This window comes from Pristiophorus japonicus, chromosome 1 (assembly GCF_044704955.1).
Source record: "Pristiophorus japonicus isolate sPriJap1 chromosome 1, sPriJap1.hap1, whole genome shotgun sequence".
In the NCBI taxonomy this organism is placed as follows: domain Eukaryota; kingdom Metazoa; phylum Chordata; class Chondrichthyes; family Pristiophoridae; genus Pristiophorus; species Pristiophorus japonicus.
The window spans coordinates 131,554,213-131,569,233 of NC_091977.1; the positions used below are offsets into that span (position 1 = coordinate 131,554,213).

The following is a 15,021-nucleotide window of genomic DNA, read 5'->3' on the forward strand; positions in this document are numbered from 1 at the left end:
AAACACTTCAAGAACACTCTCAAAGTGCAACATCCCCACCAACACCTGGGAATCCCAAACAGAAAAACATAGAAATTAGGTGCAGGAGCAGGCCATTCGGCCATTCGAGCCTGCACCGCCATTCAATAAGATCATGGCTGATCATTCAACCTCAATACCCCTTTCCTGCTTTCTCTCCATATCCCTTGATCCCTTTAACCACAAGGTCCATATCTAACTCCCTTTTGAATATATCTAACGAACTAGCCGCAACACCGTTCTGCGTTGGAGTATTCCACAGGTTAACTCTTTATCTAGGTCCTAAATGGCTTACCTCTTATTCTTAGACTGTGACTCCTGGTTCTGGAACTCACCAGCAATGAAGACATTCTTGCTGCCTCTAACCTGTCCAATCCTGTCAAAATTTTATGTTTCTATGAGATTCCCTCTCATTCATCTAAACTCCAGTGGATACAAGCCCAGTTGATCCAGTCTCATGTCAGTCCTGCCATCCCGGGAATCAATCTGGTGAACCTTCGCTGCACTCCCTCAACAGTAAGTACGTCCTTCCTCCGATTAGGAGACCAAAACTGAACACAATATTCCAGGTGTGGCCTCACTGCAGTTGCAGAGCCTTGGTAAGACCTCCCTGCTCCTATACTCAAATTCTCTAGCTATGAAGGCCAACATGCCATTTGCTGCCTTCACCGCCTACTGTAGCTGCATGCCAAACTTCAATAACTGATAAACCATGACACCCAAGTCTCGTTGCACCTACCTTTTTCCTAATCTGTCACCATTCAGATAATCTGTCTTCCTGTTTTTGCCACCAAAGTGGATAACCTCACATTTATCCACATTATACTGCATCTGCCATGCATTTGCCCACTCATCTAACCTGTCCAAGTCATCCTGCAGCCTCTTAGCATCCTCCTCACAGCTCACATCGCCACCCAGCTTAGTGTCATCTGCACACTTGGAGATATTATATTCAATTCCTTCATCTAAATCATTGATGTATATTGTAAATGGCTGGGGTCCCAGCACTGAACCCTGCGGCACCCCATTGTTCACTGCCTGCCATTCTGAAAAGGACCCGTTTATTCTGACTCTCTTTGCTTCCTGTCTGCCAACCAGTTTTCTATCCACGTCAGTATATTCCCCCAATACCATGTGCTTTAATTTTGCACACCAATCTCTTGTGTGGGACCTTGTCAAAAGCCTTTTGAAAGTCCAAATACACCATATCCACTGGTTCTCCCTTGTCCACGCTACTAGTTACATCCTCAAAAAATTCCAGAAGATTTGTCACGCATGATTTCCCTTTCATAAATCCATGCTGACTTGGACCGATCCTGTCACTGCTTTCCAAATGCGCTGCTATTCCATCTTTAATAATGGATTCCAACGTTTTCCATGCCACCGATGTCAGGCTAAAGGGTCTATAATTCCCCGTTTTCTCTCTCCCTCCTTTTTTTAAAAAGTGGTGTTACATTAGCTACCCTCCAGTCGATTGGAACTGATCCAGAGTCAATAGAATGTTGGAAAATGATCACCAGTGCATCCACTATTTCTAGGGTCACTTCCTTAAGTACTCTGGGATATGGAGGAAAAGCATCCGGGAAGGCGCAGAACACCTCGAGTCTCTTCGCTGGGAGCATGCGGAAGCCAAGCGTAAACAGCTTAAGGAGCGCACGGCAACCCAAGCATCCCACCCACCCATTCCTTCAGTCATTGTCTGCCTCACCTGTGACAAAGATTGTAGGTCCCACATTGGACTCGCCAGTCATCTGAGAACTCATTTGTAGTGTGGAAGCAAATCATCCTCGACCCCGAGGGACTGCTTAAGAGAAGACATCAACCAACTCAAAAGAAATCTTCGGTCAGTAGTTACTGTGTACAATGTAGTACAGGTGCAGCGTCGAGATTCCGGCACCCTCTGGACCGCAGCTGTTCCGGTTTCCGGAATTTTGATGGTCTTTCTGATGTCACAAATGCAGAAACACCTGAGCCCAGGGTTCGGGTATTTAAAGATTTCGGAACGTCGGAAAGCGAGGAGCTGTTCAGGTGGGGTGCCCCCGCCAAGATGATGTTTGGGCAGTGGCGGGCGAGGCCCTGAGGTAAGGACAGCGAGAGACGAGGCCCGAGGTCAGGCAGTGGCGGGGCCCCAAGGTTGGCTGGTCCGGATTCTGGAACATTTTATGGATTCCGGCCGACCTTGCCACCCATCGGTCTGGATTCTGCAACTCCGGATTTTCAGCACTGCACCTGTATTGCAATGATGAACAATTAACTTTCCCATACGTGGAAGATCTCAAGCTGATGCATAAGGTTCAGTATCAGTGATCACAGTAAAATTAACAGCGCATCAACAGAATCTGAATTGTACGACATTGTAGCATTAGTTGTTTAATCCAACACTAATAGGATCCAGGTTTCAGGCTAAGTCTCCAACAGACTTTTATTGTAAAAGATATGACGTGTAGCAACAGATTAGCTCGAGTATTGAATAATAACTTGGTTTCTAGTACTACTATCATCCTGTTTGACAGCCTTATTTTTTGTCTTCAAAACCTTCTGCAATCTTCTTTCCAAGGTCTTCTCTACCATGGGTAAATGATATTCAACAACTGAGATTCTTTCGAACACTTGGACCAATCATTGTAAATAAATCAGTTTGTCAATCATTTTGAAAGCTGTTTCAGCTAGAAAAGACTGCAAAATTGGAGATGGTGAATTAATTAGTCTAATGTTTTGTTTTAAGGATCTTGACAGCTGCAACAATAGAGATAATGTCTTTTATTGAGCTAGACAAATCATAAGTTGTTTCTATCACATTATCAATACATGAACTTGAGCTTCACTGACTAGTTAGAGAAAATAGATCAATAAAAACAAAGGCCCCAAGTTTCCACGTGATTTGCTCCTGATTTTTAGGAGCAACTGGTGTAGAACGGAGTATCTTAGAAATTGGAATTCTCGTCATTTAGTTTGCTCCAATTCTAGTCAGTTAGAACAGTTTCACTTTGGAACAGAATTTTTTTTTCAAAAGGGGGCGTGTCCGGCCACTTACGCCTGTTTTCAAAGTTTCGTCAGTGAAAACTTACTCCAAACTAACTTAGAATGGAGTAAGTGAAGATTTTTGTACGCTCGAAAAAACCTTGTCTACACTTTAGAAAATCAGGCGTAGGGAATGGGGGGGGGGGGGTGTTTAAAGGGAAGTTTACAAACATTAAACACTTCAGTTTTACAAATAAAGATCCATCATCAATAATAAATGATAAATACATCAATAAATCAACCAATAAATCAATGAAAAAAAATTAATAAGAATTTTTTTTTTAAATAAATAAAACATTTTCTACTTACCGACTGCAGCACCGGGAGCCCTCCAACAGCGTTCTGGGATGCCCACCCCAGTGTCTCTCTATCTCTCTGTCTGTGTCTCTCATTCTCTGTCTGTCAGTGTCTGTGTTTCTGACAGAGAGGGGGGGAGCAGAGGGAGGGATGGGCGAAAAGGGGAGAAGGGGGAGAAAGGAGATTTGGGGGGGGGGTGAGAAGGGGGAGGGGGGCTGAACGGGCCGGCCCCGAGGCTTCGGGCAGGGCCCGTCCCCAGCACCAGATTTACAGATGGTGTTGGATCGGGGGGTTGGTGGGAGGGACGTCGGTTCGGTTCAAGTCGGGGGGAGGGAGGTCAGGTCGGATCCCCCAGTCCGGTGGGGGAGCGGGAGTCGGGTCTGGAGGAAGCAGGAGGTGGCCATGGGAGGAGCCTTATGCACGCAGCCCCAGTGAGGCCATTCGGCTAGGGGCTGCGTGCTTCGGGCCCCTCCCACACAGTTTCGGGCACCTGGAGCTTACTGCACTTGCGCGCCCACTGTAGCGCGCATGTGCAGAGGTCCCGGCACTGTTTTCAGCGCAGGGACCTGGCTCCGCCCCCTACAGCTCGCGCTGCGCCGAGGGCCAGAAGACCTGCAGGGAGGTGGAGAATCTGGAGGGTTTTTTTAGGCGCACTTTGTGGCGCGAAAAACGGGCGTCCAGGTTGGGACTGCGCCGTTCTAGGGCCCATAGCGACTATCAGAAGCTTTATGCATCTGTACAAGCTTTGTGTTGGTATTATAGCTGAAACAAGATTAAATGCCTGTCTTTTTTTCCAGTGAGACAGAAGATCTGAAAAGTCAGCCATAAGTTAACTACATATTCTCAAAGACAAAACCAAAAATCATTTTTGTTTATTTTGCTTATCATTCTTTACTGAATTTTTAAAATTGAATTTACCTGAATTAATTAGCCCTGCGATTCAACCTATTAATTGCACTTCAACTGTATATAAAATTACTGTTTAGTTTTTTGGAACTGAAGATTTTTTTTCTTGCAAGTCTTCCTTTAGAGAACTCCAGTCAAACAATTGCAGTCTTCTCCCCACTCCCATCCCACAAGACAACTCTATATTTAATTCAAATTCTACTCCCACCCAAGTGTAATGTTTTGATGTTTCACGCCATTTGTTTTGCCAACTACAAATGCAGTAGAGAAGTGCAGCTGCTTGTGTACTGTATCTATATTTGTGTAAAAATGCTGGAAATACACAGCTGATTTGCGCCTGTGAAGAGAAAACTAGTTTTGATGTTTCTAAGAACATTTTATAATCTTGTTTGCTTTTGGACTTCGAACTTAGTTACTTAAAGTATTGGAGGTGATGTGAGTAATACAATTGCACTTATAAAGGAACCACTTGTCTGTTTACAAATAAGTATAAAATGCTATTTTTTGTTAAACATTTGGTTGATTAACAAATCCAGTAACTTTAAAGTCACTGCTTTTGGCCACAGCAAAAAAAAATCATTCGCTTCTAAATTATTTTTATATTTTATAGTGATAGAAACATTGCCATATCCCTTTCTGGATCTGAACCCCAAGACTCTGACAGCAATTCTGAATGAAGAAGAAAGCTATTATCAGATTGGGCCTGCAGAGTACTGCACTGACTTCTTTGTGCTTTCTGTGACCATTGCATTTGCAACACAGTTGGAACAGGTTAGTGAAAATACTAGTATCAAGCTCGAAGTTGTAATGTTAATTGGGTAACAATACTATTGAAACATATGCTTCATTCTGCCAGAATCTCAAATTCTTTGCACAAGTCTTTGGAATAAGTTGAACCTTGTATTGTTTAGAACGTCAGCATATAACTTGCTGATACTGATATATTTTGAACATTTGACATTCTCTTTTTAAAGACAACTCGAATGCTGGAGTGCCTAACTTGCATTTGTGTTAAGGCAGTTCCTTTTGTGATGTGAAAAACCCATGGCTTCAGTATGGATGAGTTAGGATGTTGGTTTAATAAAAGCTCAAACTTTGCAGTTGATGGGGAATTGTCAGCATTCGCCATCATTATCCCTCTGAAACTAACCGTATCTACACAAGCGCATCTAAATGTGGAAATCCTGAAGTTGTGGTCAGTCATTCATTGCTCCAACGCAAGCTGTGCTGTGGACCCACCACCCCCGTAGCCGGCAATCAGCGGAACAGACACAAACTGAGGCTTTTCCACGCTAATATTGCTGTTTAAAATACCCAATTAAATGTTGAACCTCGTTGGAACAGGTGTAACTGGGGTTTTAACAGTAATATAAGACTTCTCTTAATGAAACGGGTTTTAGCCTGTAAGATTTGTCTTTTCTCTAGAGTTCGGACTTGTAAGACAAAAACAACACTGACTCGATGTTTATTTTCTCACTTCTATCCAGGGGTTATCTTCACAATAGCATCAAATGCACAATAATTTCTAATTATCAACCAGTACCAGCCTATCTCGTTAAAGTACTTCTAAACAATCAAAAATTGACTATTCCCTAAATGATTCAAAAGGAAAGACACTAGCGTTAACTCCAGCCGTAGTCAGCGATCGGAAATTAACCCCCTGATTCTCTTGGCAACTGACCAGGTCCCCACTCATGTTGACTGCAGCTCCCCCCTCACGCATTACAGCCATTTTAATTCTCTTTTTTGGGGGGGATGATTGCCCGCCCTGTATGTAAGTTGTCTAAGTTTAAAACCAAGGAATATTCTTAAACGAATCCTCTCCACAGTTGCAGCTTTCTTCACAGTTCATAGTCAATTCAAGGACGTCTCTTGCTGCCTGTGAGAAATGTCTTTTCGCAGCTGTGAGATGTTAAAAGTTCATTGGACAGTCTTTTGAATTCGCAAAGCATTTTGGGTCATTAAAAATTGGCCAACCGCAGGTTTAGCCATCTTGAAGCAGTTGTAAGCACAGTTATTCGCAGAAAAAAGATGAAAAATGCTATAGGCTTACAACATATTGTTAAACAACCGTTCTGGTACTAAAACTAATTTTTATTTGTGGAATGTCGAATTTCTCAATTATGATTATGATTTTTAAAGTTTTTTTTTTAAGTTTATTATATTTCAGCTGCTGCCTTCTCCCCCATGTGAAAATCCCAATCTTTATTTCACACTAACATTTTTAAATGTGAGGATAAAAGTTGCGTTTAATTTCCTGGATCTCTGTCTGAGAATTCTTCAATGTGTTTGGCTGCTTAGACAGCTTGATGACATCACTGCTGCATCCCTGGGGATCCACTATTTGCAGCGCTGCAATCAAATACATGGCAAGAAACTTCAAGTTCTCTCCAAAGAGATCGCAAAATCTTTGTATGCAGCTGTCTTCAAATTACGGGCCAAAGTGCACAAATTAAATATTGCTTTTAATTACCAAAACAAGAGGAGGCTTCTGTCGATGTAAAGCTCACAGTGGAACCATAAATGGATCTTAAAATGATACTGCCCACTGGTGGATATATTTGAGGGGATTGCCACTTATCTTTGATATTTTTTTTACAGTTAAAATATTGATCCTGCAGCTACTTAATGTTACACCAAAGATATGTTTAATTTTTCAATTAATAATGTGATCATTGGTATAAAAAAAAAAATCTAGTCTTCACAAATGAATATCCAGTGTAACTTTGTGCTTTTCCCAGTTGATTCCAAGTACAATTAAGCTTCCAGATGAAAGACCTGAATTTTTCTTTTACTACACTTTGCTGGGAAATGATGTTACCAATGATCCTTTCGTTGATCTGATAAACCCAAATTTTGCACCCGAACGAGCTTCAGTGAAGATTCGTAGTACATTAGAAATTCTCCGGCTATTCTTACCTTCACAACCAAGCCTCCAGGTAGATTTAATATTATATACTTCAGTTCACAGGGTACAGTAATCATGTTGTTAATTTGTAATACATTGTATGTTCATTAATCCCATCATCTGGATAAATTAATTTTATTGTCCAGAGTAATGGAGCTGACCAAACATTGTTGAGTAAATTACTTACTGTTCCAGTGTATGTTTCTTTATCTTTGTGGTCTCTCCCCATTCTATCTGCAATCTCCTCCAGCCTTGTATTTACCCACCCTCGCCATCCACATACAGTTTCTCTGGTCTTTTGTGCATTCCCATTCCCTTTCATCCCACCATTGGTAGCAGAGCCTTTAGTTCCCACGGTTTTGCTCACTGGAATTCTCTCCCTAAGGGTACAATTTTCCCAGATCATTTGCGGCAGTTTTTGGCGTGCGCCTTTTTTTGACTTTTTTTTTCCAAGTTTCCCCCTGCGATCTGCGCCAGCTTAACTGACTTGGTTACAATTTTTCTAGGCCAGTTTTTTTTGACTTCATAAGAGCATTCCCTCGTTTTTATAATTTTTTGCAGTTTTGCCAACATTTTTTCTTCCTAGGTCGGCGTATCTGGCCACTCCTGAAAAACCTTCTGGGCACTTAAGAAAACCAGCACACATTGAGAAATTGGCGCTGAAAGACACCATTGTTTTTAAATTGAAAATTTTGGAGGGAGTCAAGAACACTGTAAAAATCAATAATAAAGTTCAATTTTTTTAAAAACCTGTCAACATATGAAATCCAACAAACTTCCATTTACTAAGTTTTTTTAAAACTCACTCACACGCCACCATCGACTGTCTTGAAGCAGGGCTGGAGGGTCGTAGCTTTGGTCAGCAGAATCAGCCCAGTGCCGGGTCTTAGCTAGAAAGCAAGCCGTGGTGGGGGTGGGGAGAGGAGGAGAGCATGAGGTGCCCATCATAGAAACATAGAAAATCGGTCCTGGAGTAGACCATTCGGCCCTTCGAGCCTGCACTGCCATTCAATGAGTTCATGGCTGAACATGCAACTTCAGTACCCCATTCCTGCTTTCTCGCCATACCCCTTGATCCCCCTAGTAGTAAGGACTACATCTAACTCCTTTTTGAGCCTTCGAGCCCGGGGAGCGAGGTGTTAATCATAAGGATTATGCAGATTGAGGCTGGGGCGTGAGGTGCCAATCAGAAGCCTTCTGCACTGAGCCCAGGGAGCGAGGTGCTGATTGGAAGGCTTCTGAAGACCGCAATGAAGGGCGAGGGGGGAGGGAACGAGAGAGAAGGGGAGAAGTCACCAAGACTGCAGTTAGTTACGAGGAGGGTTGGGGGTGAGTGGAGAAATCACAAGACCTTGGGTATGGTCCACCATACAGACCTGGTTGGGGGGTGAAGAGGAAAGAGAGAAATGTGAACCTGTTGTGCCTGCTTTCCTGCCGTTTTGAGCTTTCAATGGTTAAATTTAAATATGGGGCAATACTGACAATGCCATAGTTTGTGCAAGCCTTCTGCATCATGGTGCTACGCAGGAGACAATTGATTTGACATCATCGCATTAGAAACATCAGAGCCCGCAGGGTGCTGGGCAGGAGGCCTTACCCACATTGGGTATATCGAGACAGGCGTTCGTACCTGCACCTGAGTGATTCAGACTGTGTCAGAAGGCTGCAATTCCGTAAAGAAGTTGTAACTGACATCTGAGAGTTGGTCAAAGCAGACCTTCAACCTAGAAGCATCAGGAGTACTGTTGTCAGTTGAAGTGAAGGTTACAGCTGCACTTTCATTCTATGCCTCCGACTCGTTTCAAGCTACAACTGGGGATGTGTGCGCCATCTCTCTCATGCAGCACATGTCTGCATTCGCCAGGTGACAGCTGCACTGTGTGCGCGGAGGAATGACTTCATAAAGTTCCCCATGACCGCCCAAGCAATCCATGACTGGGCTGTGGGCTTCTCCAGGGTTGCTGGGTTTCCAAACGTGCAGGGCTGAATTGCTTGTACCCACATCGCCTTGCGAGCACCTTTTTGAAGGATTCCGAGATGTACAGGAACAGAAAAGGCTTCCGATCCGTTAATGTGCAGCTCGTGTGTGACGACATGCATTGTGTCATGTCATGTCGATGCAAGATACCCTGGGAGCACCCATAATGCATTCATCCTACGCGACAGCGCTATATCTGCCATGTTTCAGCAGTTAGAAAGGCAGAGAGTCAAAGGGTACAGCTTCGTCACCTGACTCATGGCGCCCCTACGCGTAACCCGGACGGAAGCTGACCGGAAATACAACGTGTCGCACATTGCGATGCACAGCATCATAGAGAGGGCCATTGGCATCTTGAAACAGTGTTTCCGTTGCCTGGACCATTCCGGAGGCTACTTGCTGTACTCCCTTGAGGTTGTCGGTCAGTTCACTGTTGTGTGCTGCATAACTTGGCCATCATGAGGCAGCAGCACCTGGTAGTGGAAGACCCACCTGGGTGAGAGTGGCTGATAATGATGTGGAAGATACAGGTGATGAGGAAGCCATGCAAGTGCCTGAGGCTAGAGCACAATTGATTGAACCTTGCGCCAGCAGCTCATCAGTGAACGCTTTACTGATGCCCGAGGGCTCAGCAACAACTATTCCACGTGGACCATGTTTACTGTTTGGAGTTCTTCCATAATGTGTTGTTAATGGAAAAAATAATGGAAATGATTCAGTTTTAATGTAAAATAGATATTTTATTCAAAAGTTTAACAGTTCTTTTGTACTTGACTTTAATAAAACTATTCTTGTATCAAACTTTACTTTAAGATCACTTAAACTTTTTTAGATTACTTACAAACTTTTAAACTTGTAAATTTACATAACTTACAAAACTTTTACTTTGAGAACAGTTGCAACAGTAACAATAATAACAGCAAAGAAAGGCTGCACCCACCCATCTCTTCCACCTTATTCTAAGACCACCTACTGAGCTTGGTCTTGGACTCTCCATGACCCCTGCCCGCAGGCGGTGGCGGTGTTTCTGGACTTGGTACCAAGCTTATTCTTTAAGATCTCTAGGTCGTGCACACCTGTTGAAGGGGCGGGGGGAGCTGCAAGTGGCAAGTTGGAGGGCTCGGCTTTGGGCTCTTCAGAGGCTGGTGTGGGGACTGGAGTGGGAGTGACAATTGATTCTGTCAATGGGCGCGTTCCATTGCAGCAGCTAACTCCAACATGCCGTCCCTCATGTGCCTTGACAGTGTCTCAACGACCTGCAACATTCCTTCCCTCATTGAGCAAAACTGTCTGAACTATCTGCAACAGTCCCTCCCTCATGGTCAGTGACAGTGCATCAGCTACTTAGTGTATGGGCCTGACACTAAGCATCTGTGGGACGGGGGTCTTCCAGTCATCAAGATCCACGGCATGGCCCTGGACGACGTGGACCACTTTCCATACCTCGGGAGCCTGTTATCAGCAAGGGCAGACATCGACGACGAGGTTCAACACCGCCCTCCAGTGCAGCCTTCAGCTGCTTGAGGAAGAGTGTTTGAAGATCAGACCCTCAGGTCTGCCACCAAGCTTTTGGTCAGCAGGCCTGTGGTGATGCCCGCCTTCCTGTATGGCTCGGAGACATGGACCATATACAGTGGACACCTCCAATCGCTGGAGAAATACCACCGGCGATGTCTTTGCAGGATCCTGCAGATCCCTGGGATGACAGACGCACCAATGTTGGCGTCCTCGGTCAGGCCAAAATCCCCAGCATCGAAGCACTGACCACACTTCACCAGCTCCGTTGGGCGGGCCACATTGTTCGTATGCATGACACACGGCTCCCAGAGCAAGCGCTTTACTCGAAACTCCTACACGGCAGGCGAGCCCGAGTGAGCGTTTCAGGGACACCTCAAAGCCTCCGTGATAAAGTGCAACATCCCCACCGACACCTGGGAGTCCCTGGCCAGGGACCGTCCTAGGTGGAGGAGGTGCATCCGGGAGGGCGCTGAGTACCTTGAGTCTCGTCGCTCAGTGCATGCTGAAAACGGGCGCAGGCAGTGGAAGGAACATGCGGCAAACCAGTTCCACTCACCCTTTCCTTCAACGACTGTCTGTCCCACCTGTGAAAGACTGTGGTTCCCTTATTGGACTGTTCAGTCACTTAACATGAGTTCTTAAGAGTGGAAGCAAGCGAGTGAAAGCGATTTTGAGGGACTGCCTATGATTGATTGATCAGCTCCCTCTTGGCCACTATTACCTCACTGATGGTTCCCCACATCGTTCCCATTTCTCATATTGTTACCTCTCTTGACAGTCACTCACCCCACTGATGGCATCCAGGAGTGATTGGGTAAGGTCAGTGCTCTCAGCACTCAATGACATCTTCTGAACCACATCTGTTCGATCCTGCACCTCGGGACAGCACGGTCAAGCTCTCCTTCCCCTGCTCCCCACAGGTGTGCTTCGCTGCACATCTCCACTGACCCGCAACCTCAAGTCATGGAGGGGGCTGTCACTGCAATGAGCGGAACCTCCTCAAGTCAGTAAAACAGTGGGAGCTTCATCCAGCTCCATCCCCTTCCCTCCCCCCCCCCCCAATGTTCTTGGTCTGGCGGGTTGGATTGGAAGATGTTCTCCAGGCTTGTCGGCGTCTGAATCTTCTTCATCGTCTGGGTTGGCTTCAAGTTCTACAAAATATAACAGTCAAATAGTTAGCAGCAGAGGAAGGGGCATGAATAGGCTCACATCACAGGCCAGGCAGCAGGCTGATTTGAAGAACCATGATTAATTTGCAGGACTTCTCTCCCTTTAATGTGTGCAGTGGTGATTGCTTTTCTCTGGGCAGGACCCATCAAAGCAGCGACCCTCTCTCCCAAGGCTGTCATTGGGTGCACATTTGCCAGGCCTCCTCCTGTTAGAGTTCTTTACCTTTTTTATTTTGTGCCACGTTCCTCTGCAAACTTTTTAAAGAGGGTGTGTTTCTGCTGGGTGGGACATACAGATGGTCACATTTACAATTGCAATTCCAGTTAATAAAAATGTTACTTACACTAACTACTTGCCCAAGGTCCTGCCACTTTTTACACCGGCCTCCCGATCTCGTGGTGGCCACCATTGCGCAGTAATCTTCTGCAACTTGGTTCCAGCATTTCTTCTTTTCTTTGGGTGGACCTTTTATGTGCTGGTGTCCAGCTCCTGCCATCTGTTCTCAATCACAGTAACTAGTGCCTCCACTTCTTCCTGCAAGAAATTCTTGGTGCTTGCATCGCGTTGCATCATGTACTGCTGCCGCTGCGATTTTTCCAATACTCTCACACACCGCTACTTCTCACACACACAACTGGCTCTTTAAAAATGGCTGCCAACTAGGAGCTGTACTGCGTGTGCGCATCCATTGCAACAACGTCGGAAACGTAACTCTTTTTCCCCCCCCCCCCCCCCCCCAGCGCATGCGCAGAAGGTGTGGAGTCGTTTTTTGGCGCAGACAGCAGGCTCCACCCCCCGAGGCGACTGGACACATTGCGCTCCGCCAAATTCAAATTATAGATCGGGGAAACTTTGGCAAATTATTTCTGGCCTAGACAAACGGGCGTAACTCTGGCAATATGCCAGAAAATGGGCTTGGGCAAAATTGAGCCCAAAATCTCTGACTTGACATCTCCCTCTTCCCCCTTTTTATAAAAAAAAATCTTTTGAAGACCTATCGCTTTGGCCAAGCTTTCAGTCATGTCTTTCTATGCTTTTGCCTATCTGTGAAGGGCTTTAGAACGTTAATTATGTTAATATTGCATAAACACACATTGTTAACCAACTTGCTGTTCAACGTGTTGATGATTTAACCAGTAAGTGAGAAAGCATAACCTTGGGTTACAGAGAATTTACAGTGTAGAAACAGGCCATTTGGCCCAACTTGACTATGCCAGTGTTTATGCTCCACACGATTCTCCTCCCACCCTATCTGCATATCCTTCAGTTCATTTCTCCCTCCTACTAGTATGGCTTCCCCTTGAAGGCATCTATGCGATTCGCCTCAACTATTACTTTTGGTAGCAAATTCCACATCCTAAGCACTCTCTGGTTAAGGATGTTTCTGATGAATTCTTTATTGAGTTTATTAGTGACTATCTTGTAATGATGGCCCCTAGTTTTAATCTCACAAGTGGAAACATCTGCTCTATTTATACTTTATCAAGCTGCATCATAATTTTAAAGACCTCTATTGGGTCAACTGCCCCCTCCCAGGGGCGCTGCGGGGCATATGGGTTGGGCAGGAGTCCAAAAGCAAGCCAGTGTCGCAACCAGGGGAGTTGCACACCGGCTCAACTTGAACGGGTGTTACTGCTCCGTGCCCCTGCAAAACCGGCCCCCGCGGGGCGCTGGAAGCTGACTGCCCACCCAGAAGAGCTCACCACTGCCATTGCCGCCCCTCTGAGGCAGACATCACTGGAAAATCCAGCCCCATAAACTAAAGTTAAGTATGATCTAACCAAGGTTTTATACAAGTTTACCATAAGTTCCTGCTTTCAATTCTATTCCTCTAGAAATAAACCTCTGTGCTTTGTTTGCATTTTTATGGCCTTGTTAATTTGTGTTGCTATTTTTAACTATTAATGTGTATCCCATTTAGTCATTTTCCAAGGAGTCTGTGGCTTCCTTATTCCTCCTACCAAAATGCACCACCATATTGAGAGATATGGGGTAAAGACGGGTATATGAAGTTAGGTCGCAGATTAGCCATGATTTCATTGAATCGTAGAACAGGCTTGAGGGACTCTGGCCTATTTCTGTTACTACTCAACACTTGCTTATATTGATTCATCTGCCATTCTGCAAGTTCATTAACGTCGTCTTGTATTTTGTCACATTGTTGAAATCACAAGTTGTAATTGGTTTCCAAGGGCTCATGTTTCGGCTCGAGTTCCTATCTTTTTTGGAGCAACTAGTTTAGTATGGGGTATCTTAGAAATTGCAATTCTCGGCATTTAGTTTGCTCCAATTCTAGTTAGTTAGAATAGTTTCATTTTCGAAGTTTTTTTTTTCAAAAAGGGGTGTTACCCAGCCACTTACACTTGTTTTGCAAGTTTGGTCAGCGAAAACTTACTCCAAACTAACTTAGTGTAGATTTCTGTACACTGAGAAAAACCTTACCTACACTTTATAAATTAGGCACAGGCAGCAAGAGATGGGGTGGTGGGGGGGAGGGAAGTTAGGGGATTTTACAAAGCATTAAACACTTCACTTTTAACCATAAAGATGCATAGAAACCATCATAATTTTTAGATAACAATAAATGAACATTTAAATCAAGTAATAAAAATTAGATGTCCTACCTTGCCGACTGGAGCACTCACCGGAATTGGCGTATTTTGTACCTAGACGCTTATTAATTTAGGTGTTAATTTGGTGCTTCCAGATTGCAAGATTCCACTTTTTAGAATTCCAACCAGTCCGGAATAAAAGCAGGGCGTTTCTCCCCGTCTAGGCAAGCTCCCCGCGAATGCGGTCTTGAAGTGTCATCTCCTTACTTTGCTGAAATCTGTGGTTGTCAGAATGTTCCAAGATGTGGATCCCAAGTTCAGCTCAGAGTCATCAATATTGGGCAGGTCCCACATCTGAGCTTTTCAGTCAGAGTTTGTATCAGCCACTTACCTGGAGTGTTTTCTCACGGCCAGAACATAGTCTTGTTAAATGGGGCAAGCGGTGTCAATCAACAAGAGTTGTGTGCGAGTTTTCTGCCCTGTTACTGATCATCATCCCAGCGATAATTGGTGTGGGTATTTCTAGGAAGCCCAAGTCCCGATAACTAAGCACATCTTCAATGCCCGGGGAACCCATTTGGCCAGGGCTAGGGGTGGCGTGCTTCGGGCCCTTCCCATGCAACGTCGCAGCGATTCGGGCTGCGAGGAGCTAC

General features: G+C 44.8%; 1 protein-coding gene across 3 annotated transcripts in view; it reads left to right on the plus strand.

Moving 5' to 3' along the window:
- The window catches only part of cep120 (centrosomal protein 120), a 136,420-nt gene that overhangs the window by 22,779 nt on the left and 98,620 nt on the right, over positions 1 to 15,021 (plus strand). For all 3 annotated transcript variants that reach the window (XM_070883190.1, XM_070883201.1, XM_070883212.1), the window contains exons 5-6: positions 4,853 to 5,013; positions 6,984 to 7,181. In XM_070883190.1, coding sequence (XP_070739291.1) covers positions 4,853 to 5,013; positions 6,984 to 7,181 — 359 coding nt within the window. The remainder of the gene's footprint in view (positions 1 to 4,852; positions 5,014 to 6,983; positions 7,182 to 15,021) is intronic.